The sequence below is a fragment of the Lissotriton helveticus genome, chromosome 2_1 (assembly GCF_964261635.1).
Source record: "Lissotriton helveticus chromosome 2_1, aLisHel1.1, whole genome shotgun sequence".
Lineage (NCBI taxonomy): Eukaryota > Metazoa > Chordata > Amphibia > Caudata > Salamandridae > Lissotriton > Lissotriton helveticus.
The window spans coordinates 58,692,311-58,719,191 of NC_136059.1; the positions used below are offsets into that span (position 1 = coordinate 58,692,311).

The 26,881-nt window shown below is 48.0% G+C and overlaps 1 protein-coding gene across 1 annotated transcript in view; it reads left to right on the forward strand.

Moving 5' to 3' along the window:
• The window catches only part of LOC144817706 (uncharacterized), a 221,200-nt gene that overhangs the window by 128,077 nt on the left and 66,242 nt on the right, over nt 1-26,881 (forward strand). The window contains exon 5 of the mRNA XM_078674467.1: nt 26,152-26,368. Coding sequence (XP_078530593.1) covers nt 26,152-26,368 — 217 coding nt within the window. The remainder of the gene's footprint in view (nt 1-26,151; nt 26,369-26,881) is intronic.

Below are 26,881 nucleotides of genomic sequence, written 5' to 3' on the forward strand. Positions count from 1 at the left end.
CACTGACAGCCTTCACTGCTAACCTGCAATGACAGCCTTCACTGCTAACCTGCACTGACAGCCTTCACTGCTAACCTGCACTGAAGGCCTTCACTGCTAACCTGCACTAATTGCCTTCACTGCTAACCTGCACTGACGGCCTTCTCTGCTAACCTGCACTGATAATCTGACCTAATGGCCTGCACTGCAAACCTGCAGTGATAGGATGCACTGATAGCCTTCAGTACTAACCCGCACTGATGGCCTTCACTGCTAACCTACACTGGTCTCTGCACTGATGGCATTCAGTACTAACCCGCACTGATTGTTTCCACTGATGGCCTTCACTGCTTACCTGCACTGACGGCCTTCACTGCTAACCTGCACTGATGGCCTTCACTGCTACCCTGCACTGGCAGCCTTCACTGCTAACCTGCGCTGACGGCCTTCACTGCTAACCTGCACTGACAGGCTTCACTGCTAACCTGCACTGACGGCCTTCACTGCTACCCTGCACTGACAGCCTTCACTGCTAACCTGCACTAATTGCCTTCACTGCTAACCCGCACTGATGGCCTTCACTGCTAACCTACACTGGTATCTGCACTGATGGACTTCACTGCTAACCTGCACTGATAGCCTTCAGTACTAACCCGCTTTGATGGCCTTCACTGCTAACCTACACTGGTCTCTGCACTGATGGACTTCACTGCTAACCTTGTCTGATGGCCTTCAGTACTAACCTGCACTGATTGTCTCCACTGATGGCCTTCACTGCAAACCTGGAATGATAACTACTAAACTGCACTGATAGCCTACACTAATGTCCTTCACTGCTAAACTGTACTGGTGGCCTTCAGTACAAACCTCCTCCTACTCTGCTCTGATAGCATTAACTACTAAACAACAATGATAGACTGCACTAAAGGCATTCATTGCTAACCTGCACTGGTGGCCTTCAATGCTGCAGTGTAGTTCCTATATTCCCAATAGGCTCTGCGCATTGGAATAATATAAACAGCAGTGTAGACGTAGGACTGAGGTCGACTAGGTCTCTACTGACTATATTAGACTTAATTAGTTTTGCCAGTTAGCTCAGAGGTCACTAGAAGCTTTCTCGAATGTTCAGGAAAGAGTTAACTTTCCGGATTTAGACGAGAAGGGATTAGCTTCTGACAACCGCATAAACATGACAACTTTGCTCCCTCAAAATAACAGTGTATCTCTAGAGTTGTGTGAAAACAATAGACAGCTATTTTACTCAGTCAATCGTGCATACTTAGTTTCACCAGAGTGCAGAGAAATAGAGACGGGCATTTTCAATTAAAGGTGTTATTTATTGAGCAGTCTTCTTTCTCATGCAAGAGAAATGAAATGCCACAATTGGAATACTTAACATGAATTAAAGGGCGTACAGTAAAAGTAGTATTATGAAATAATACTGTAAAAGCATTGATATGGTTTTTTAGCCATATGATACTTTAAAATGGATAAAATATATACATACATAAAAACATTGACTAACGTACTCAACTGGTGCTTCTAAATACACCTACCCTGGTGTACCGACCTAAGCCTAATACGTGAGAAGGAGTAAGTAAGTTGCAGTTTAAGTTAAGTTGATTTTGCCAAGAATCTGAATCAAGAATTCTCTTTAAGGGTTTAGTCAGTTCCGTACCTTGGTAATAGAATGTGGGAGGTCTTTTATCTCTCTCTTCAGGACTCGATCTCCCAGCAACCCGCAAGGGTGGCTGGAAACACCGGAGCTGGATTTTCTCGGCTGGAGAAAAAGACAGCGTCTTTCTCAGTGCGTCAAAAGGGAGGGGCGGCTTCCGTGGGCTCTCGCATCAGCTGGGCTCTCACGCAAGTAGATAGCCGCTCTGCTCCAAACCACCGTGTGTTTGCTTAAGGCAGCGTTGGTATATTTATACCTGAAAGGTGCCGGGTTTGACGTAAGGTTGGACATAAGACGTCACTAAGAACTAACAGTTCTTTCTGGACTCCAGAAGTTCTTGTTCAAATCAAAACAAAAGCAGGGGGATTTCCCGGGCTGCTGGAGGCTTGGTTTGTTTAAAGAACGCGTTGTACTTTCTAGGAGTCTTGGGGAGTAGCCTTGCCGTATTTGGACTGCATGGGCTATTACTAAATATGACTATGATTCTTATGCCTTTATAAGGATATTGTTTGTTATAGCCATATAAGGGCATAAATCGGGAATATCGAATTAGGGTCCTAGATAGAAATACAACACTGCTAAACTGCACTGATTGTCTCCACTGATGGCCTTCACTGCTAACCTGCACTGATTGTCTGCACTAATGTCCTACACTGCTAAACGTTACTGATTGTGTGCGCTGACAGCCTTCACTGCTAACCTGCACTGATTGTCTTCACTGATGGCCTTCACTGCTAACCTGGAATGATAACTACTAAACTGCACTGATAGCCTACACTAATGTCTTTCACTGCTAAACTGTACTGATTGTGTGCGCTGACAGCCTTCACTGCTAACCTGCACTGATGGACTTCACTGCTAACCTTCACTGCTGGCCTTTACTGCTAAACTGCACCAATGGTATACACTGATGACCTTCACCACTAACCTGCACTGATACTGTACACTGATGGACTTCACTGCTAACCTTCACTGCTGGCCTTTACTGCTAAACTGCACCAATAGTATAAACTGATGGCCTTCCCTGCTAAACTGCACTGATACTATACACTGATGACCTTCACTGCTAACCTGCACTGATAGTCTGCACTGATTACATTCACTGATGATCTGCACAGATAGTCTGTGTGAGAAGTTGGCCTGGTATATGATGCTCACTAGTGCTAGTGATCACCTTGTACCATGCCAAGCAACTCTTATGGTGGAGGTTGTGAAGTCAACCTTATAGACAAGCTATCCTAGGGGTAGCATGGACTAATCAGTCTTAGGCTAAACTCTGTAAAGGCATGTGAAGCAAGCTGTTTTACCATACACAATCCCCTTGAATACCAAATGAAAGGACACCACACAGATATATATTGAAAATATATATAGATATATTTCTACAAATATCCCCTATACTCTTTATGAGCACAGAAGCAAATGCGTTAAAACAAAACACAGTTTAAATATACAAAAGTTGCACGAATATGGATGAGTCCTAGGGGCCACCTAAACCATATACTAAAATAGTGGTATAAGAACCACTATGGGGAAAGTGAAGAGGCCTAGGGCCTGGGGAATCGCTGGAGCTGTTCGGGACTAGCAGTGATGAAGTCGGGAAAGGCCCGCGGGACTCGGGTGCAGTGCGGCAAGCGCACGCATGCACCAATGTAATGTCAAAGGTGCGTAAAAGTTACAAAGTTAGTGTTTAACCCCTTCCATGCTCATGACGGAACGGTTCCGTCATGAGCGCCGGTTGAGCTGTGCTCATGACGGAACCGTTCCGTCATGGTTCCATAAGCCCAATGGAACGTTCAGCACAGCGCAGGAATCTGCACCGCGCTAAAGCGGTTAAGGAACCTTCCGCTGGACCTACAAAGATAAAACTTTAGACACAGGCACTAGAGGTGTATACCAGTGTGGGAACACCGGCGTTGCTGAGTTACCTCACCCACAGGAAGCGGGTGCACAGGTGCAAAGTTGTGTCGGGTTTCATCACGCAGGTCGATGGTGCTTGGAGGTGAAGATGCTGCAGGCGGGTCGTCGTGAAGAGTTCCGGTGGATCCAAGAGTGGATCTGAAGAGGTGAAGACCTGAAAGCAGAGGGGACAATGTTCAAAGTCACTAGCCAGTGACTACCGTGGAACCAGGAAGGAACCAGGCAATGTCGGGTGCAAACAGGTGATGAGGTGAAGATTGTCTCTGCAGCCACGTGGACACGAAGAGGTCAAGGACGTCCAGGAGTCGATCACGAGCTGTCCCAGGAAGGCTCTCGCTGATGGCGGTGTCAGCAACTTTATTGGAGTGAACAGGCCTTGGCTAAAGCAGCCACGCAGAAATCAATTCAAGCTTCTCACTGGGACCAGCAAGGTCAGAGCGGGTGTTCCTTTTCAGGGGAGCAAGGGCCATTCTGGAGTAACCAGACCAGCAGTGTAAGTCGTAGTTTTCGTCGCCAAGATGGCCGCTAGCCACGTGGCAAGTGGCCGGGATGGCGCATCGAGTGGCAAAGTGCAAAAGGGCCCCACGCAGATTGTGGAGATGCTGGGGTGCTGATCTTTGGTGCAAATGCGGCTCAGTGTTGGGGCCTCTCAAACCTCAAAGCACAGCATCAAGGGTGCTTCGGGTGCTGCGCAGTCAGCTTCTCGGGGGTCTTTCAAGAGGTCTGGTCCCACGTCTCTCGGTGCCTCCACGGGTCCCTTCTTTGCAGGGGCTGTGGATCGGGCTGTGAGATGTCTGGGAGTCTGAGTCTTGTCAGGCTCTGGGCTCGGGCTCCGGCGGGAGGCGGCGGCAAAGCAGACGTCGAGTTGCTGGTTGGTGCCTGTATTCACAGGGTGGTCACTCCTTGGCCACAAGGGAGATTCTCTTCAGTCTTCTGTGCAGCAGAATGTCGAAGTCCAGTTTTCTTCTTATTTCAAGTCGAGTTCAGGATGATCTGAAGTCTCAGGACACAGCTCCTACTCTTATTCCAAATCTAGGGGCCGGATCACCTGCTAGGTCCCTCCTCTGGGTGGGACCAGGAAGGGGGGCGGTTACACCCCCTTTCCTTTGTCCAGCTTCGCGCCAGGACTGGGGCTGGAAAGCCCCAGCACCGGTTTGAACTGGCAAATGCACGGGGACACCTTGTGTGCCCCAGGCATGTCTGATTCTATTCAGCCCTGTCCTACCCAATACACAAAATCCTGTCTGGGGTGGTGCTAGCACCTCCCAAGGCAGGAAACCCTTTGTCCAAGCTGCCCTCGCTGGAAGGACTCCCAGCAGCAGGAGGTCAGACGTGTGTCTGTGGTGGCAGTATCCATTTTGTGATGCTGAGGCTCTGTTTAATTTTAACCGGGGTTCAGGCTAGGTACATGTCGTGTCCCTCTAGAAGGGTGGAATGCTACCCCCGTCGCCAGAACTGGTGAGGGGGTAGTATTCCAATTCGTATGACACCTTACTCGACATGTTTTGATAAAGCCAAACCAAAGATAGCATTTAACCGCGAGGATTATAATGCACTTAAGAGTATATGGTATGGCAGTATCATGAAACAGCCAAAGGACATGGTTCCGAAAGCTGCAGACAGGCTCAGCTCATGCCAGAGCACCATCTCACATATTTCCAAGCACTCTGCCTCCAGGATTGATGAGGCCTTCCATAGGAGTGGCTGATAGGAACATATGTGTCCATTTTAGGTTAGGTATAGGCATACTACACCTAAGTAAGGGGTGGCTACACCGACTTACCCCAGCTGAGTGATCAGCCAGTTGTGTCAAATATGGAGGCCAGGCCAGGGGTGGCACAATATGTGCTGCAGCCCCTGGTAGGCCTTGGAAGCACCTATGCCCTGGGTGCCTGGGTACACTGTTACAGGGGCCAATAAGGTGAACCAGTTTCAATTTCGTAATGCACCTAAAGTGCATTGGCAATAATTTAGAGAGAGAACAGCAGGCTGGGGGGCTGATTTGCAGGCCCACAGCCACATTAAGTCATAAACCAGTGAAGCAAAAAGCACAAATTTGGGGTGACCATAGGATAGCAGACCCTACTCTCCTACACAACCCCCCAAACGCAGGGACATTAGACTAACCTTGACCAGTTGTGTCTTCATGTTCTAAGTGGAAGTACCAGGAGAGACCATCTGCATTACCATTCCCTGTGGGTGCTCCACTGTAAAGGCCATCCCCTGTAGGGAAATGGACCACCTGAGCAGTTTGGGGTTTTCACCCTTCATCTGATTAAGCCATAAGAGGGGCTTATGGTCGGTCTGAATCTTGAAGTGAGTGCCCAACAAGTATGGTCTCAACTTCTTCAGGGCCCACACCACAGCAAAGGCCTCCCACTCAATGGCTGACCAACGTTTCTCTCTGGGGGTCAGCCTTCTGCTAATGAAAGCAATGGGCTGGTTTTTACCATCTACATTAAGTTGTGAAAGCACAGCTCCCACTCCCAACTCAGAAGCATCTATTTGGACAATAAACTCTCTTGAGTAGTCAGGACTCTTCAGGAAAGGTGCAGAGCACATGGCCTTCTTCAGGTCATCAAATGCCTTTTGACAGTATACTGTCCACTGAACCTTTTTGGGCATCTTCTTAGATGTCAGATCATTAAGAGGGGTCACAATGGACCCATAGTTCTTAACAAACTTCCTGTAGTACCCAGTCAGGCCCAAGACAGCTCTGACCTGAGTCTGGGTAGTTGGAGGGGACCAGTCCCTGATGGTCTGGATCTTACTCTCCAGTGGTTGAACTTGGCCTCCACCTACAAGGTGGCCCAGGTATACAACCTTACTCTGCCCTATCTGGCACTTGGTTGCCTTGATAGTGAGGCCTGCCTTTTGCAGAGCCTCTAGCACTTCCTTCAGGTGGACCAGGTGATCCTCCCAGGTGGAGCTAAAGACAGCAATATCATCCAGATATGCTGCGCAAAAGTCATCCAACCCAGTAAGGACTTGATTCACCAACCTTTGGAAGGTGGAAGGTGCATTTTTCAAACCAAAGGGCATCATCACAAATTGGTAATGCCCACTGGGGGTAGAAAATGCTGTCTTGGCTTTAGACTCCTCAGCTAACCTGATTTGCCAGTAGCCAGCTGTCAAGTCAAATGTGCTCAAATTCTTGGCAGAAGCCAATTTGTCTATGAGCTCATCTGCCCTTGGAATAGGGTGTGCATCTGTCCTGGTGACAGCATTGAGTCCTCTGTAATCCACACAGAACCTCATCTCTCTCTTTCCATCTTTGGTGTGAGGTTTGGGGACCAGAACCACTGGGCTAGCCCAGGGGCTCTCTGAAGGCTCAATGACACCTAATTCCAGCATCTTTTGCACCTCAGCCTTGATACAATCTCTGACATGGTCAGTTTGCCTGTAAATTGTGTTCTTTACAGGAAGACTGTCACCAGTGTCCACCACATGGGTACACCAGTTAGTCTGACTGGGTGTCAGGGAGAACATGTGTCGAATGACTGCAAAACCTGTCTACAGTCATGTTGCTGATGTTCAGTGAGGCTGCCATCTAAGGCCACACCATCAACTGAGCCATCCTCAGGGTTCTGAGTCAGCAGGTCTGGGAGAGGGTTACTCTCTTCCTCCTGCCCCTCATCTGTAGCCATGAGCAAGCCCATGTCTGCCCTGTCAACATATGCTTTCAGCCTGTTAACATGGAGCACCCTGTGGGGGCTCCTGGGAGTTCCTAGGTCCACCAAGTAGGTAACCTCTCCCTTCTTTTCAATGATAGTATGGGGTCCAGACCATTTGTCTTGGAGGGCTGCTGGGGCCACTGGCTCCAACACCCATACTTTCTGTCCAGGCTGGTACTCAGTCAAAACAGCCTTTTGGTCATGCCAGGCTTTCTGTAATTCCTGGCTAGCCTCAAGGTTTTTGGATGCCTTCTCCATATACTCAGCCATCCTGGAGCGGATACCAAGTACATAGTCCACTATGTCTTGCTTGGGCTTTTTGAGAGGTAACTCCCATCCTTCCCTCACCAGACATAGGGGTCCTCTTACAGGGTGCCTAAACAACAATTCAAAGGGGCTGAAGCCAACCCCCTTTTGTGGGACCTCTCTATAAGCATACAGAAGGCAGGGCAGAAGGATATCCCATCTTCGCCTGAGCTTTTCAGGTAATCCTTTGATCGTGCCCTTCAGGGTCTTGTTGAACCTTTCAACAAGCCCATTGCACTGTGGATGATAGGGAGTGGTGAACTTGTGGTTGACACCACATTCCTTCCACATAGCTGTTAAGTATCCTGATATGAAGTTGGCACCTCTATCAGATGCTACCTCCTTAGGAAACCCCACTCTGGAGAAAACTCCAAGTAAGGCCCTGGCCACAACAGGAGCTGTTGTGGTCCTAAGTGGAATTGCCTCTGGGTACCTGGTGGCATGGTCCACCACCACCAGTATGAATCTGTGCCCAGATGCTGTAGGGGGATCCATTGGACCAACAATGTCAATCCCCACTCTTTCAAAGGGCACCCCCACCACAGGTAGTGCTATTAGGGGGTCTTTGTGGTACCACCTGCTTTGCCACTTGCTTGGCAGGTTACACCGGAGCGACAAAACTCCTTTGTATCTTCTGACATGTGAGGCCAGTGAAAGTGACAGACAAGTCTGTCCCAAGTTTTGTTCTGGCCTAGGTGTCCTGCTAAGGGAATATCGTGTGCCAAGGTAAGAAGGAAGCCCCTAAATTGCAGAGGTATGACTAACCTCCTGGTTGTACCAGGCTTGGGGTCTCTACCCTCTGAATAAAGGAGCCCATCATCCCAAAAAACTGTATGGGTACCTTGAGCATTCCCAGCAGCCTCAGCAGCAGCCTGCTGTCTGAGGGGTTCAAGAGAAGGACAGGATAACTGAGCCTGCCCCAAGTCTGCCCTAGAAGGTCCCCCTGTCCCCAGAAACTCAACCTGATCAGGTTCAAGCTCTATAGGGACAGTTACTTCAGGGGTCTCAAGATCATCTTCCTGTGAAGGCTGATCCTCACTTGTAGGCATTTGGGAAGGCACAGCCTTTACCCTCCTGTTCCTTGTCTTGGAAGGTACTTGGTCCATTGTTCCAGGATCCAAGACCTGAGGTTCAGAGAGGCACTTTTTGCCCTGTGACCTGGTCACAGCAAGGACATGTGATGATATCCCTAACATCTTTGCATGAGTCCTGTACTCAACTTTTGACCTTAGAGAGCTCTCCAGGTCATTGCCCAACAAACATTCAACTGGGAGATCAGCACTAACCACAACTCTTTTTAGGCCAGTTACCCCTCCCCAGGAAAAGTTAACAATTGCCACACTATGTGTAGTAGTGACATTGCTGGCATTGGTCACCAGGTAATTATCACCTGATATGTACTGTCCAGGTTCCACAAAGCTAGGCGTCACCATAGTGACACTGGCACATGTGTCCCTGTATGCTTGAGCCACTTTTTCATTAATTATAGGTGTCTGTCTGTACTTGCCCAGATTATTGGGACTGACAGTAGGGGAAAAATCAATTTCCCCATCACAAATCAGAACAGCCTGTGTAGGGGTTCTGACTAGGCCAGAATCTCCCTGAGTTCCCAAGGTGATACCCACTATCCCCTTAGTCTGTGGACCAACACTGCCAACTGTACTAGTGGGTGCAGGTGCCTTAGGGGCTGCAGTGTTGGGGGCTCCACCCTTTTTACAATCACTTGTCCAGTGAGTGGTGTTTTTACAAACACTACACCAGGGTTTTCTTTGACCTTCTTTCTTCTTCTTCTTTGAAGTTTGGGACCCACCCTCAGTATTAGTTTGGGACCCTGTTGAAGACTTCTGGTCTTTAGCTTTCTGCTCCCCACCCTTCTGGTCTGTTTTCTTTTGGTCACCACCTTGGTTCTGGTTCTGGTTCTTTTGCTTAACTCTGGTTCTGACCCATTTGTCTGCCCTCTTTCCCAATTCTTGGGGAGAGGTTAGATCTGAGTCAACCAAATGTTGATGCAACTGCTGGTTCTGACAGTTATTTAAAATCTGTTCTCTCATAAGCAAATTGTACAATCCTTCATAGTCTGTAACCTTACTTCCTAGCAACCAGCCCTCCAGAGCCTTAGTAGCACATTCAACAAATTCAGACCAGTCCTGAGTCTGTGTCTTCTGGGTATCTCTGAACATTAACCTGTACTGTTCAGTGGTTAAGCCTAACCCATCAATAAGAGCATTCTTCAGGACCAGGTAGTTTCTAGAATCCCCAATACTAACTGTGAGGAGTCTGTCTCGGCCTCTACCTTCAAAGGAGAGCCACAAGATTGCTGCCCACTGATCCTGAGGGACCTGCTGTACTTTGCAGGCTCTCTCAAGTGCAGTCATCCATTTTTGGATATCATCCCCAACTTTGTAGGGGGGCACATTCTTACTCAGGTTTCTATTGTCATAGGACCTGTCTTTATCCTTAGGGATAGTGCTGCCACCAGTGGATTTTAATCCACTCTCTCTAGGCTGCTTGCTCTAGCAAGTTTCTCTTTGGCCAGGGCAACTTCTAATTCTTGCTTCTGGATCCTAAGTTCAGCCTCTCTCATTTTGGCCTCATGTTCCCTTCTCTGAGGGCTAGTCAACTCCCTTCTGGAGTGACCATGAGAACCTCTAGAAGCTTGGGAGTTATTGGATTCACCTGAGTGATTCCTCCTCCTCCTGGGCTCCTGGTTAAGTCCATTTGTGGGTCTGAATGGGTTGGACCCACCTTCAGTCCCAAATAAGCTTAAGTTAGCCTGGTTAAGCCTGCTGACTAACACATGGATATTTCTCTCATCATCAGACCCACTTTCTTCCTCATCTTCCTCTTCTTCCTCATCCTCAGGCTGAGTATCTCCAGTGTTCTGGTCTTCCTCATCTATCTGGATGACAGGGGCAGGGGCATCAGTGTTTTCTTCTTCAGAAGGAGAGCCTCCATCTCCAGTCCCTGGGGGGCCTGGTTTAGAGGTCTTTAGAGCTTCAGACTAGTCTAAAAGCTCTCTGAGGTGACCTGCTGTTGGGGTAGGACCCGTTTTGATTCCTCTTAAGGAACACAGCTGCCTCAGCTCTTTAAAAGTAAAGATAGCAAATTTGGATGGTGCCCTTGGAGGGTCACTCTCAACAGAGATAGGTCCAGTGGATCCCTCTGCTCCAGACATTGCTCTAGTGTGGTGGATATGTTGCAATCTACCTACACTTGTGTTTTCCTACAAAACCTATCTAGTAGTTGTAGTCAGGGTGTGCTACTCCCTATCCTCTACAACAACGAAGTTCAGTAGAACTTAAGTATACTAGTCTTGTTTTAGTGTACCTATCAGGTACCTGTATGATCTTTCAAATGATACTCTCAAAGATTGTAATGGTAAAACAACAGCAAGCTCAAATCCCAATCCGCTGCTCACCAATGTGAGACGTTGGCCTGGTATATGATGCTCACTAGTTCTAGTGATCACCTTGTACCATGCCAAGCAACCCTTATGGTGGAGGTTGTAAAGTCAACCTTATAGACAAGCTATCCTATGGGTAGCATGGACTAATCAGTCTTAGGCTAAACTCTGTAAAGGCATGTGAAGCAAGCTGTTTTACCATACACAATCCCCTTGAATACCAAATGAAAGGACACCACACAGATATATATTGAAAATATATATAGATTTATTTCTACAAATATCCCCTATACTCTTTATGAGCACAGAAGCAAATGCGTTAAAACAAAACACAGTTTAAATATACAAAAGTTGCACGAATATGGATGAGCCCTAGGGGCCACCTAAACCATATACTAACATAGTGGTATAAGAACCACTATGGGGAAAGTGAAGAGGCCTAGGGCCTGGGGAATCGCTGGAGCTGTTCGAGACTAGCAGTGATGAAGTCGGGAAAGGCCCGCGGGACTCGGGTGCAGTGCGGCAAGCGCACGCATGCACCAATGCAATGTCAATGGTGCGTAAAAGTTACAAAGTTAGTGTTTAAGGAACCTTCCGCTGGACCTACAAAGATAAAACTTTAGACACAGGCACTAGAGGTGTATACCAGTGTGGGAACACCGGCGTTGCTGAGTTACCTCACCCACAGGAAACCGGTGCACAGGTGCGAAGTTGTGTCGGGTTTCGTCACGCAGGTCGATGGTGCTTGGAGTTGAAGATGCTGCAGGCGGGTCGTCGTGAAGAGTTCCGGTGGATCCAAGGGTGGATCTGAAGAGGTGAAGACCTGAAAGCAGAGGGGACAATGTTCAAAGTCACTAGCCAGTGACTACCGTGGAACCAGGAAGGAACCAGGCAATGTCGGGTGCAAACAGGCGATGAGGTGAAGATTGTCTCTGCAGCCACGTGGACACGAAGAGGTTAAGGATGTCCAGGAGTCGATCACGAGCTGTCCCACAAAGGCTCTCGCTGATGACGGTGTCGGCAACTTGATTGGAGCGAACAGGCCTTGGCTAAAGCAAGCCATGCAGGAATCAATTCAAGCTTCTCACTCAGACCAGCAAGGTCAGAGCGGGTGCTCCTTTTCAGGGGAGCAAGGGCCAGTCGAGAGCAAACAGACCAGCAGTGTAAGTCGTAGTTTTCGTCGCCAAGATGGCCGCTAGCCACGTGGCAATTGGCCGGGATGGCGAGTCAAGTGGCAAAGTGCAAAAGGGCCCCACGCAGATCGTGGAGATGTTGGGGGGCTGATCTTCGGTGCAAATGCTGCTCTATATTGGGGCTTCTTAAACCCCAAAGTACAGCATCGAGGGTGCCTCTGGTACTGCACAGTCAGCTTCTTGGGGGTCTTTCAAGAGGTCCGGTCCCACGTCTCTCGGGGCCTCCACGGGTCCTTTCTTTGCAGGGACTGTGGATCAGGCTGTGAGATGTCTGGGAGTCTGGGTCTTGTCAGGCTCTGGGCTCGGGCTCCGGCGGGAGGTGGCGGCAAAGCAGACGTCGAGTTGCTGGTTGGTGCCTGTATTCACAGGGTGGTCACTCCTTGGCCACAAGGGAGATTCTCTTCAGTCTTCTATGCAGCAGAATGTCGAAGTCCAGTTTTCTTCTTATTTCAAGTCTTCAGGATGATCTGAAGTCTCAGGACACAGCTCCTACTCTTATTCCAAATCTAGGGGCCGGATCACCTGCTAGGTCCCTCCTCTGGGTGGGACCAGGAAGGGGGGCGGTTACACCCCCTTTCCTTCATCCAGCTTCGCGCCAGGACTGGGACTGGAAAGCCCCAGCACCGGTTTGAACTGGCAAATGCACGGGGACACCTTGTGTGCCCCAGGCATGTCTGATTCTATTCAGCCCTGTCCTACCCAATACACAAAATCCAGTCTGGGGTGGTGCTAGCACCTCCCAAGGTAGGAAACCCTTTGTCCAAGCTGCCCTCGCTGGAAGGACTCCCAGCAGCAGGAGGTCAGACTTGTGTCTGTGGTGGCAGTATCCATTTTGTGATGCTGAGGCTCTGTTTAATTTTACCCGGGGTTCAGGCTAGGTACATGTCGTGTCCCTCTAGAAGGGTGGAATGCTACCCCCGTCGCCAGAACTGGCGAGGGGGTAGTATTCCAATTCGTATGACACCTTACTCGACATGTTTTGATAAAGCCAAACCAAAGATAGCATTTAACCGCGAGGTTCATAATGCACTTAAGAGTATATGGTATGACAGTATCATGAAACAGCTAAAGGACATAGTTCCGAAAGATGCAGACAGGCTCAGCTCATGCCAGAGCACCATCTCACATATTTCCAAGCACTCTTCCTCCAGGATTGATGAGGCCTTCCATAGGAGTGGCTGATAGGAACATATGTGTCCATTTTAGGTTAGGTATAGGCATACTACACCTAAGTAAGGGGTGGTTACACCGACTTACCCCAGCTGAGTGATCAGCCAGTTGTGTCAAATATGGAGGCCAGGCCAGGGGTGTCACAATACGTGCTGCAGACCCTGGTAGGCCTTGGAAGCAACTATGCCCTGGGTACCTGGGTACACTGTTACAGGGGCCAATAAGGTGAACCAGTTCCAATTTCGTAATGCACCTAAAGTGCATTGGCAATAATTTAGAGAGAGAACAGCAGGCTGGGGGTCTTATTAGCAGGCCCACAGCCACATTAAGTCATAAACCAGTGAAGCAAAAAGCAAAAATTTGGGGTGACCATAGGATAGCAGACCCTACTCTCCTACAGTCTGCACTGATGACCTTCAGTACTAACCTCCTCCTACTCTGCACCGATAACATTGACTGCTAAACTACACTGATAGACTGCACTTAAGGCATTCATTGCTAACCTGCACTGATACTGTATGAAGAAACCTGCACTGATACTGTATAAAGACGGCCTTCACTGCTAACCTGCACTGATATCTGCACTGATAGCATTGACGGCTAAACAACACTGATAACCTGCACTAAAAGCATTAATTGCTAACCTACACTGATACTGTACATTGACGGCCATCACTGCTAAACTGCACTGATTATCTCCACTGATGGCCTTCACTGCTAACCTGCACTGATAGTCTCCACTGATGGCCTTCACTGCTAACCTGCACTGATAGTCTCCACTGATGGCCTTCACTGCTAACCTGCACTGATAGTCTCCACTGAAGGCCTTCACTGCTAACCTGCACTGATAGTCTCCACTGATGGCCTTCGCTGCTAACCTGCACTGATAGTCTCCACTGATGGCCTTCACTGCTAACCTGCACTGATAGTCTGCACTGATTGCCTTCACTGCTAAACTGCACTGATAGTCTGCACTGATAGTCTGCACTGATGGCCTTCACTGATGGTCTTCACTGATAGTCTGCACTGATGGCCTGCATCACCAACCTGCTGTAAGATACTGGCTCTATATACACTGCACCAAAGTGAGGTACAGTGGTTATAGAGTCCCCAGTCCCCAGAGGTTTAGCAGAGGCTAAAGTTAGATATAACCTTACTCTCTAAAGTGATAGCTTGGTCGAGCAGTAAGGCAGTATCAGAGGACAGTGATAAGCATTTGATGTACATACTCAGTCAGCAAATAAATTCACACACTCAAGAACTGAACTCTAGGCCAATTCAAGGTTCTGGGGTTACACTCAGGGGTCCCCAGGGTCAGTGATGCACTGAGATTGCACCCTCAGCGGCACTAGGGAGACCGGGTGCAGTGTTGAGGCCCAATGCTATCCTATTGAGGAAAGGGGGCCTCTGGTTGGTGGGTGCTGGCTAGCAGGACACACAGCTGTGGGAGCAATGCTCCTAGATTTTAGGTCAGGGCAAAGGGGGAAACAAGTAGGCACAAAAAGTGCAACGTCAGCGGCACTGGAGCAGCCGAGTGCAGAGTGCTGTTTCAATGTTGGGTGCACTGTGGTTTTCTATGGAGACCCTTCAGTTGGAAGAAACGCTGCAGGCTCAGGGACGAAGACCTTCTGGGTGCCACCACCACTTTGAGGGGTAAGGTGGGATGCACCGGTTGGTTAGGCATTGTGTGTTTGGGCACAGAAGGTCGGGAGGCATCGGATGCAAGGGTGCCTTTTCGAGTCGGATTTTATTCCCCGCTCTGGGTGTCCTCTGGTTTGAGGCTGCAGGCATTAACTGGAGGCTTGAGGCAGGTCAGGGATTGCCGGATCTCGGGTCAGGATCGCCGGGAAGACCTCCTCATGGTGTTGGTTCATTGGAGCTCGGGCTGGGGTTGGCGGGTGAAGATTGTGCTGGATTTGCGGTTTCTGGCTGGCACCAGAAGCTGCATTTTAAACACGTCTGGTCTTCTCGTGAGATAGAGTCCTTGAAGTGAAGGCAGGCTGGTCCTCCGAGTTTTGTGAGGTTGCTGGCTGCAGGACACACCGGGATTTCGCAAAAGCAGGTTCAAGGGGAGACAGGCCTGTAGGGCTGGGGCCAAGTCAGTGGGTGTTGTCCTCTTGTTAGCTCTGCACGGCTCTTCAGTCCTTCTTCCTATTTTTATTTTCTTGTCGTTTCTAATCTGAGGAAGCAAGGTTCAGGCTGTCCCCTAAATACTAGATGTAGGGGTGTTACAGGTAGGTAAGGGCAGGGACCAATGGGTCCTTTCCCTGGGATGGGTACACCCCTTACTCTGCCACTCTCCTGTGTGAGGGGGGCAGGAGCCTGTCCCTGGTTGGCTGGGTCCTCCATCTTCAATATGGCGGGGACTCGAGGTTGTGCTTCACCTCATCTCCCCACCTGAGGGGTGGAGTTAGAAGAGGTGGGCACACCTCCCTTCCTCACTTGTTTTTCCTGCGGTTCCCCTGCCCAAAGTGGGGGGTAGAACCAGTGTGGACCAGTTGCTGAAAGCAGAAAATGGTCTGGAGAGGCTCACAAAGGTGGTATGCCTTTGAAGCTTCTCCTTCGGGAAGCCTTGGCACCTCGTCCCAGGATGTGCATTGTTTTAAGCCCCTGAGAGCAGCAGGCTCTTGACCCAGGGGTCCAGAAACATGTCTGGAGGTGGCAGCCTAAGCAGCCACTCAATCAGGTCACTGGATCTGATCACTATTTCAGGGGGCATCTCTAAGATGCCCTCTGTTGTGCATGTTACATTAAATCCTACACTGGCATCAGTGTGGGTTTACTGTGCTGAGAAGTTGTATACCAAACTACCCAGTCTTCAGTGCAGCCATTATGGTGTTGTGGAGTTCGTAATAACAAACTCCCAGCACCATATACTCTTAATGGCAGCACTGCATTTACAGTGCCCAGGGATGGACTTGGGCACTGTAGGGGTACAGAGCTCATACCCTTGTACCCTCACCACTGGCATAGAGCACCCAGCTAGAGGGGTGACTGATGTATGACAGGGCAGTGGTTTGTGGGCATCGCATACAGAGATGTGTGCCATGTCGACTCTTCACTTTGTTCTGCACCAAGCCACGCATCCTGCAAAGGCAGTGGGTGAGTGTCAGGGTACAGGACCTCTAAAGGTGGCACAACAAGTGCTTCAACCCTTAGAGGCCTTCTTTGGTCACAGTGCCCTGGGTCCCTATGGTACCATTTACCAGGGGCTGACATGTGGCCAGAGATGCCAATTGGGTTTATTTTGGGGAAAGAATACAGGCCCTGGGAATCTGAATGGCAGGGATCCAGGGCACACCAAGGAAAAGTGCATCAGTAGCCAGGCAAAAAGTGTGGGGTTACTGCAGCAGAAACTTACTTTCCTACACCTGCACTGGCAGCCTGCACTGATTGCCTTCACTGCTAACCTCAATTGATACTCTGCATTTATAACCTGCACTGATTTTCTTCACTGATGGCCTACACAGCTAACCTGCACTGATAGTCTGCACTGAATAGCTTCACTGCTAACCCACACTAAGGCCGATAATGGTGACCTCCACGGATACTCTGCACTGTTGGCCTGCACAGCTAACCTGCACTGAAAGTATACACTGAGTGCCTTCACTGCTAGCCTGCAGTGATAACATGCACTGATAGCCTTAAGTACTAACCTGCACCGATGGCCTGAACTGATGGTCGGAACTGATGGCCTGAACTGCTAACCTGCACTGATAGTCTGCACTGATGGCCTGAACTGCTAACCTGCACTGATCGTCTGCACTGATGGCCTGAACTGTTAACCTGTACTGATCGTCTGCACTGATGGCCTGAACTGCTAACCTGCAATGATGGCTTTCACTGTTAACCTAAACTTATGGACATCACTGCTAACTTGCACTGATGGATGTCACTGCTAACCTGCACTTATGGACTTCACTGCTAACCTGCACTGATAGTCTGCACTGGTGGCCTTCAGTGGTAACTTGCACTGATACTCTGCACAGCTAACCTGCACAGACAGCCTGCACTGATTGTTTTCACTGCTAACCTACATTGCACTGATGACGGTAACTGCTACCCTGCACAGAATTTAAGTACTCACATAGTCAGTCCCCCAGATTAATTCTGTTCCGGCCTCCTCGGGTGAAAAACGTGCCTGCAAGTGAAGTAGACCCTTTTACGAGTGTTGGGTCTTTAAGCACTGAAGGGCCTGTTAGTGACGAGGTCTTGGGTAGATGGCTTGTCTCGACGAGACCAGTATGCACACCACTCTTGTCAGTCATCCCCAGGAACCCGTGAACATTTTCAGGACTAGTCTGTGCTCTGCTTTCATGGTTCCCAGCTTCCAGTTTTGACACTTTAGTCTCCAAACCTATTGCAAAGCCTAAGAGGGTACCAAATGTGACTTTTTCTTGATTTATTAGAAAACTGAGGTCCTCCAAGAGTTCAGGCACCGACTGCACTTGGGACAAGAAGCCCTCGCTGTATTGTGCCCTGAAAAAGATGTTTACCCTGAAAGTTTTATCAACCCTGTTAGAACTGGGGGCCTCTAGTTGGCAATGGTATACACCTCTGTCCTAATAGGGAACCTTGCTTATACATCAATAGATAACCCCTGCTCACCCACTTGGTAGCTTGGGAAGAGCAGACAGGCTTTTCTCAGAGGCAGTGTGTTAAGCATTTGTGAATATACACAGTAATACAGTGAAAACACTACAGATGGACACCACACACGTTTTATAAAAATAAGTATTAATTATATAGACTTAATACAAGACCACAAATGACAAAAATCCACAATACTGTACTTAAGAGCGACTTAAAGATGGTAGAAGTTGATTAGTTCAAGTTGGTGATAAATGTGACACAGTTCTCACAAAAGTACCTGGATGTGTGACACAACATAAACAAAAGGCTCGCAGTGTTGGAGATCCTTCGGTTCCGAGCTTCGGGGGAGATGATGCGTCGTGCCTCAATGCTTGCGCAGAGTAGGGGATGCGTTGTGATCCTTACCAGAGCGCAGATGATGCGTAGATTCTCGGTCTGCGGCCTAGTTGTGATGCGCAAGATGGCGCCTCGATGTGTTGCGACAATCCAGGTGCAATGCGATACGAAGGCGCCCTTGATGAGATGATGCGGCGATGATGCCTACACGCCCTGGCAACCTTGTGATGTCTCTGTACTTTGGAACTGCGACAGGCCCTGCAACACGCTTCTCCAGTGATGACACAGCGACCCTCGCGATGGCATCAGGCTACTCCGGTGATGCAACAGCAGACAGCTGCAGCGAAGGCAGGCTTCTGGGGAGATGCGGTGGTGGCACGCTTCTCTTTGATTTGACGACTACAGCTGTGGCGGCGACACGCTAATTCTTATTGCGTCGTGCTTCCACCTCCTAGCGACCCGCAGGATCTGCTGACAGAATTCCAAGCAAATAAATTTAGAGGGGAGCTGGTGTTGAAGTCTTTTGTCCCTAAGACTTCAGCAGGAGGCAAGCACAAGTTCAAGCCCATGGAGAAATATTCTGTAAGATGATGAAAGTTTTCTGAAAGTTCCTTCTCCTTTCCTTGGTAATAAAGAAACCACTGCAGGCCAACCCAGCAAACACCACACTGGCACAGAGGCAGTCCAAACTCCTGCAGCTTCCTTGGTTCTTCTCCTTGGCAACAGGTTTGTCTTGTTCTCAGAAGTGATCTAAAGTTCTTGGGTGTGGCTCACAATATTTATATTACTTTTCTCTTTGTTCTCTGAAGGCAGAGGGGCCTTTGCCCAGTCCAAACCAGTTCTGGAGTACTCTGTTGACATGACTCCTTCTTTCCTTTCACAGTGCAGGGCAGAAACATCAGACACCCCACAGGAGGTGGAGTCAGCATTGTGGAGGGAAAGCATAGCCCTGGAACACTTTATTGACATGATTCCTTCTCTTCTTTCACAGTGCAGGGCAGAGACATCAGCCACACTCCAGGGAGTGGAACCAGCATTGTGGAGGGAAGGCACAGCCCTGTTCAGGTCCCATGTGCAACAATTCCCTCCCATCTAGATGCAGATCTCCCTATTTACCACTGGGCTGACTCATTTTGTCTCCTGGAATCCCCAAGGCCTGTCATTCAAACTCCAGACAAGGAATACACAACCTAGCAGAGTCAGGCTTGATTAGTTAGACAAGAAAAGACCTACTTTCTAAAAGTGGTATTTTCAAACACAGAATATTAAAACCAACTTCACTATAATATGTATTATATCATTCTGAGTTCAGGCATACTAAACTTGATTTTTTACCATGTTCTGTGAGTCAGATAGTATTATAAGATGTAACAATCTAATTGCCCATTCTGGCCTATGGAGAACAGGTAGGCTTGCAATAGTGAAAAACGAAAATGGCTGTAATTCACAATTAGGACATGCCACACACACCAAGGCAAGTCCTACCTTATACTTGCAATGCACACTGTCCTTGGGCCTACCATGGGTGTGTCTGATATGAAGAAAAGGGAAGGTTTGGGAACTGGCAAGTGGGTGCACTTACCAGGTCAACATGGCAGTACTAGACTGCACATAGGCTCTGCAATGGCAGGCCTGAGACACCCATTACAAGCTGCTTCTGTAGGTGGACAACCAGTGCTGCAAGCCCACTAGCAGCATTTGATTTACAAGCCCTGGGCACACATGGTGCACTGTACTAGGGTCTGATTAGTAAATCAAATAACCCAATCATGGAGTCACTAATCAATATATCAATTTAACATAGGGAACATTTGCGCTGTGGCACTGAATAGCAGTGGCACAGTGCCCAAAGCATTTAACCAGCAAAACATATAAAAAACAGAGGAGGTAATCAGACAAAATCGAAGGGAGACTCACGCGAATAATGCCAGGTCTAACAAACCCCATTGCCAGTAACATCAGCTTTGATAAACACCCGGGATGGAATGTAGCCCAAATGGGAGCAGCTTGAACTACCAAACCTGCTCATTTGACATGAACAGGAAGAACCGCCACTGAGGAGCGAAAATAGGGACCGGGCACATCCATACTATTCAGTGATTTGTTATCAAACAGTCACTCAGAGGCAGATTCCCTTCATCTTGAAACATCCATAACTCAGCCATCCAATGTACTCCATCAAGATTATGATGGGCCTTGTGAGGAACTGAGTTCATGGTTGACTGGGGTGTAAGCCTTGGTCAAGCAGCAACCACAATCCTTGTCAGGGTGAGGCACAAGCCAACCCTATATTATCATGTGCTCAGCCCCTGGTAGCTTGGCACAGAGCAGTCAGGCCTAACTGAGAGGCAATGTGCAAAGGATTCGTGCATCGCTTCACCTGGCGGGTATTGTGCGAGCTTAGCATTGGAAGTCACTGCGGGGGTTGATGCTGGAGTGTGAACACTTAATCTGATGCAATTAGCACTGAATCGCAGAGTGAGCGGTGAAGTCACAGTGCTAACGGGTCTGTTCACAGGTGTGAAGATAGCCCAAAGGCTTGAATTCAGCCTCCAGTAAACACACCAAGGCTCCCGGAACTAAGGAGCAACACTTGGGGTTCAGGAACTGTCTGCAGTTGGGTACATGGGCAGGTGCAGGATGTTGGGGAACACTTATGTCCCTGAGGCTCACAACAGGAGGCCAGTAAACTAGCTGTTGCACTCACTCTGGTGTCCTGGTTTCAAGATGAGTTTCTACGTTCAGTTATTCCTCCACAGTAAAGAGGGTAGCACGTCAGCACAAAAGGACAACAGTTCCTTCATAGTAGCAGTCCAACAGAATGGTGGTCCTTTCTGCAGACAACAATTATTCTTCATAGCAGTGTTTCCATACATCCAGAAGATGACTAAAGAGTTGGTGTCTGAGGTCCAGTATTTACACACAGTTGTGACTTTGAAGTTGGCAGAAGCTTCACATAATGTTCAAATGTACACATGTACATTCGTGTAAGGTCATCCCTTGTGAGATATTTCTCTGGCGCATGAGTTCTTAAGCTGCCTGCTCAAGTACATGCGTGTAAGGTCGTCCCTTGTGAGCTGTTTCTCTGGTGCATAAGTTGTTACGCTGACTGCTCATGTACATTTGTGAAAGGTCGTCCCTTGTGAGGTGTTTCTATGGTTCATGAGTTCTTATGCTGAGTGCACATGTACATTTGTGAAGGCTGTCCCTTGTGAGATGTTTCTCTGGTGTTTGAGTTCTTACACTGACTGCACATGTACATTCGTGTAAGGTCATCCCTTGTGAGATGTTTCTCTGGTGCATGAGATCTTATGCTGACTGCACATGTACATGCGTGTAAGGTCGTCCCTTGTGAGATGTTTCTCTGGTGTTTGAGTTCTTACACTGACTGCTTATGTACATTCGTGTAAGGTCGTCCCTTATGAGATGTTTTTCTGGTGTTTGAGTTCTTATGCTGACTGCACATGTACATTCGTTTAAGGTCGTCCCTTGTGAGATGTTTCTCTGGTGCATGAGATCTTATGCTGACTGCTCATGTACATTCGTGTAAGGTTGTCTGGTGTTTGAGTTCTTACGCTGATTCCTCATGTACATTCATGTAAGGTCGTCCCTTGTGAGATGTTTCTCTAATGTTTGAGTTCTTACGCTGGCTGCTCATGTACATTCGTGTAAGGTAGTCCCTTGTGAGATGTTTCTCTGGTGTTTGCGTTTTTTTGCTGACTTCACATGTACATTCATGTAAGGTCTTCCCTTGTGAGCTGTTTCTCTGGTGCATGAGTTGTTATGCTGACTGCTCATGTACATTTGTGTAAGGTCGTCCCTTGTGAGATGTTTCTCTGGTGCATGAGTTCTTATGCTGACTGCACATGTACATTCCTGTAAGGTTGTCCCTTGTGAGATGTTTCTCTGGTGTTTGAGTTCTTATGCTGGCTGGTCATGTACATTCGTGTAAGGTCGTCCCTTGTGAGATGTTTCTCTGGTGTTTGAGTTCTTACGCTGACTGCTTATGTACATTCGTGTAAGGCCGTCCCTTGTGAGATGTTTCTCTGGTGTTTGAGTTCTTATGCTGACTGCATCTGTACATTCGTGTAAGGTCGTTCCTATAGTGAGATGTTTCTCTGGTGCATGAGATCTTATGCTGACTGCACAGGTACATTCATGTAGAGTCGTCCCTTGTGAGATGTTTTTCTGGTGTTTGAGTTCTTATGCTGACTGCACATGTACATTCAAGTAGGGTCGTCCCTTGTGAGATGTTTCTCTGGTGTTTGAGTTCTTATGCTGACTGCACATGTACATTCGTGTAACGTCGTCCCTTGCGAGATGTTTCTCTGATGTTTGAGTTCTTACGCTGGCTGCTCATGTACATTCGTGTAAGATCGTCCCTTGTGAGATGTTTCTCTGGTGTTTGAGTTCTTATGCTGACTGCACATGTACATTCGTGTAAGGTTGTCCCTTGTGAGATTTTTCTCTGGTGCATGATATCTTATGCTGATTGCACATGTACATTCGTGTAAGGTCGTCCCTTGTGAGATGTTTCTCTGGTGCACGAGTTCTTATGCTGACTGCACATGTACATTCGTGTAAGGTCGTCCCTTGTGAGATGTTTCTCTGGTGCATGAGATCTTATGCTGACTGCACATGTACATTCAGGTAAGGTCCTCCCTTGTGATATGGTTTTCTGATGTTTGAGTTCTTACGCTGGCTGCTCATGTACATTCATGTAAGGTCGTCCCTTGTGAGAGGTTCCTATGGTGCACGAGTTCTTATGCTGACTGCTCATGTACATTCGTGTAAGGTCGTCCCTTGTGAGGTGTTTCTCCAGTGTTTGAGTTCCTACGCTGGCTGCACATGTACATTCATGTAAGGTCATCTCTTGTGAGATGTTTCTCTGATGTTTGGTTTCTAACGCTGGCTGCTTATGTACATTTGTGTAAGGTCGTCCCTTGTGAGATGTTTCTCTGTTGTTTGAGTTCTTACGCTGGCTGCACATGTACATTCGTGTAAGGTCGTCCCTTGTGAGATGTTTCTCTGGTGTTTGAGTTCTTACGCTGACTGCTCATGTACATTCCTGTAAGGTCGTCCCTTGTGAGATGTTTCTCTGGTGCATGAGTTCTTATGCTGACTGCAAATGTACATTCATGTAAGGTCGTCCCTTGTGAGATGTTTCTCTGGTGTTTGAGTTCTTACGCTGACTACTCACGTACATTCCTGTAAGGTCGTCCCTTGTGAGATGTTTCTCTGGTGTTTGAGTTCTGACGCTGACTGCTCATGTAAATTCATGTAAGGTCGTCCCTTGTGAGATGTTTCTCTGGTGCATGAGTTCTTACGCTGACTGCTCATGTACATTCGTGTAAGGTCGCCCCTTGTGAGATGTTTCTCTGGTGTTTGAGTTCTTACGCTGACTGCTCATGTACATTCGTTTAAGGTCATCCCTTGTGAGATGTTTCTCTGGTGTTTGAGTTCTTACGCTGACTGCTCATGTACATTCATGTAAGGCCGTCCCTTGTGAGATGTTTCTCTGGTGTTTGAGTTCCTATGCTGGCTGCACATGTACATTCATGTAAGGTCGTCCCTTGTGAGATGTTTCTATGGTGCACGAGTTCTTACGCTGGATGCTCATGTACATTTGTGTAAGGTCATCCCTTGTGAGATGTTTCCCTGGTGTTTGAGTTCTTATGCTGACTGCACATGTACGATCCTGTAAGGTCATCCCTTGCGAGAGGTTTCTCTGGTGTTTGAGTTCTTACGCTGGCTGCTCATGTACATTTGTGTAAGGTCGTCCCTAGTGACATGTTTCTCTGGTGCATGAGATCTTATGCTGACTGCTCATGTACATTCGTGTAAGGTCGTCCGAAATTTGCGTTCTTACGCTGATTCCTCATGTACATTCATGTAAGGTCGTCCCTTGTGAGATGTTTCTCTGGTGTTTGAGTACTTACGCTGGCTGCTCATGTACATTCGTGTAAGATCGTCCCTTGTGAGATGTTTCTCTGGTGTTTGAGTTCTTATGCTGACTGCACATGTACATTCGTGTAAGGTTGTCCCTTGTGAGATTTTTCTCTGGTGCATGATATCTTATGCTGATTGCACATGTACATTCGTGTAAGGTCGTCCCTTGTGAGATGTTTCTCTGGTGCACGAGTTCTTATGCTGACTGCACATGTACATTCATGTAAGGTCGTCCCTTGTGAGATGTTTCTCTGGTGCATGAGATCTTATGCTGACTGCACATGTACATTCAGGTAAGGTCCTCCCTTGTGATATGTTTTTCTGATGTTTGAGTTCTTACGCTGGCTGCTCATGTACATTCATGTAAGGTCGTCCCTTGTGAGAGGTTCCTATGGTGCACGAGTTCTTATGCTGACTGCTCATGTACATTCGTGTAAGGTCGTCCCTTGTGAGGTGTTTCTCCAGTGTTTGAGTTCCTACGCTGGCTGCACATGTACATTCATGTAAGGTCATCTCTTGTGAGATGTTTCTCTGATGTTTGATTTCTAACGCTGGCTGCTCATGTACATTTGTGTAAGGTCGTCCCTTGTGAGATGTTTCTCTGTTGTTTGAGTTCTTACGCTGGCTGCACATGTACATTCGTGTAAGGTCGTCCCTTGTGAGATGTTTCTCTGGTGTTTGAGTTCTTACGCTGACTGCTCATGTACATTCATGTAAGGTCGTCCCTTGTGAGATGTTTCTCTGGTGCATGAGTTCTTATGCTGACTGCAAATGTACATTCATGTGAGGTCGTCCCTTGTGAGATGTTTCTCTGGTGTTTTTTGTTCTTACGCTGACTACTCACGTACATTCCTGTAAGGTCGTCCCTTGTGAGATGTTTCTCTGGTGTTTGAGTTCTGACGCTGACTGCTCATGTACATTCATGTAAGGTCGTCCCTTGTGAGATGTTTCTCTGGTGCATGAGTTCTTACGCTGACTGCTCATGTACATTCGCGTAAGGTCGCCCCTTGTGAGATGTTTCTCTGGTGTTTGAGTTCTTACGCTGACTGCTCATGTACATTCGTTTAAGGTCATCCCTTGTGAGATGTTTCTCTGGTGTTTGAGTTCTTACGCTGACTGCTCATGTACATTCGTGTAAGGCCGTCCCTTGTGAGATGTTTCTCTGGTGTTTGAGTTCCTATGCTGGCTGCACATGTACATTCATGTAAGGTCGTCCCTTGTGAGATGTTTCTATGGTGCACGAGTTCTTACGCTGGATGCTCATGTACATTTGTGTAAGGTCATCCCTTGTGAGATGTTTCCCTGGTGTTTGAGTTCTTATGCTGACTGCACATGTACGATCCTGTAAGGTCATCCCTTGCGAGATGTTTCTCTGGTGTTTGAGTTCTTACGCTGGCTGCTCATGTACATTTGTGTAAGGTCATCCCTTGTGAGATGTTTCTCTTGTGTTTGAGTTCTTACGCCGATTCCTCATGTACATTTGTGTAAGGTCGTCCCTAGTGACATGTTTCTCTGGTGCATGAGATCTTATGCTGACTGCTCATGTACATTCGTGTAAGGTCGTCCGGAGTTTGAGTTCTTACGCTGATTCCTCATGTACATTCATGTAAGGTCGTCCCTTGTGAGATGTTTCTCTGGTGTTTGAGTACTTACGCTGGCTGCTCATGTACATTCATGTAAGGTCGTCCCTTGTGAGATGTTTCTCTGGTGTTTGAGTACTTACACTGGTTGCTCATGTACATTCGTGTAAGGTCGTCCGGAGTTTGAGTTCTTACGCTGATTCCTCATGTACATTCATGTAAGGTCGTCCCTTGTCAGATGTTTCTCTGGTGTTTGAGTTCCTACACTGGCTGCTTATGTATATTCATGTACGTTCACCCATGCTGTGCATACATTTGTTTCAAACACAGTAGGTTTGGTGCAGAAATGGTCTCATGAATGTATCTTTTCCAGGGATTCAAACAAGACCAACACACTCATCAATCGTGTCACAGAAAAGGAAAGTCTATACAAGGGGCAGTTCAACTTGGTAGCGCCTGATGGTTCTGTGATCCCAACCAACTCTGGAGACAACTCACTGTACCATGCTCTGGCAATGACCAAAGGGATCCAGCTGAACCAGGATATCTCAAAGGAGGCGGCGGATTTCAAGCAGAAGGTGTATAAGGAGGTAAGTTAACAGTAAATATAGTTAAAAGGAGATATGACACTTTACAGGCTGCGTTGACATTTTTTGGGCCCCATGGCACAAGTGAATGCAGAGTACAACATTTTGCATCTATCGGGTCACTCCTTCTGGTGTCATTGTGCGAGTGACTCTTCTTTCATGATGCTTCTCCATTCTAAACAATGCTCCCGTCCGAGTAGCAGTCTGCGAGGTTGCTGCGGAAGGAATGCCCCTTGCCCCACTTCCCCAAGTTAATTCCTACAGCTATCATGTTATTCATTTTAATCTGCATGTGTGCGTGTAATTTGGGTGCCACACTCAGAGCCACATCTTTTCTAATCACACCTGGCTCACTCCTTCGGATCTACGTGTGTGAGTGTGCCTTGGAAGCACCATTCAGAGCCTCATCTCTTCTACTCCCTCCTGGCTCACTCCTGATCTAAGTGTGTGAGTGAGCTTTGGCAGCCTCACTCAGATCCACACCTCTTGTACATATACCTAGGTACCTTTCTAGAA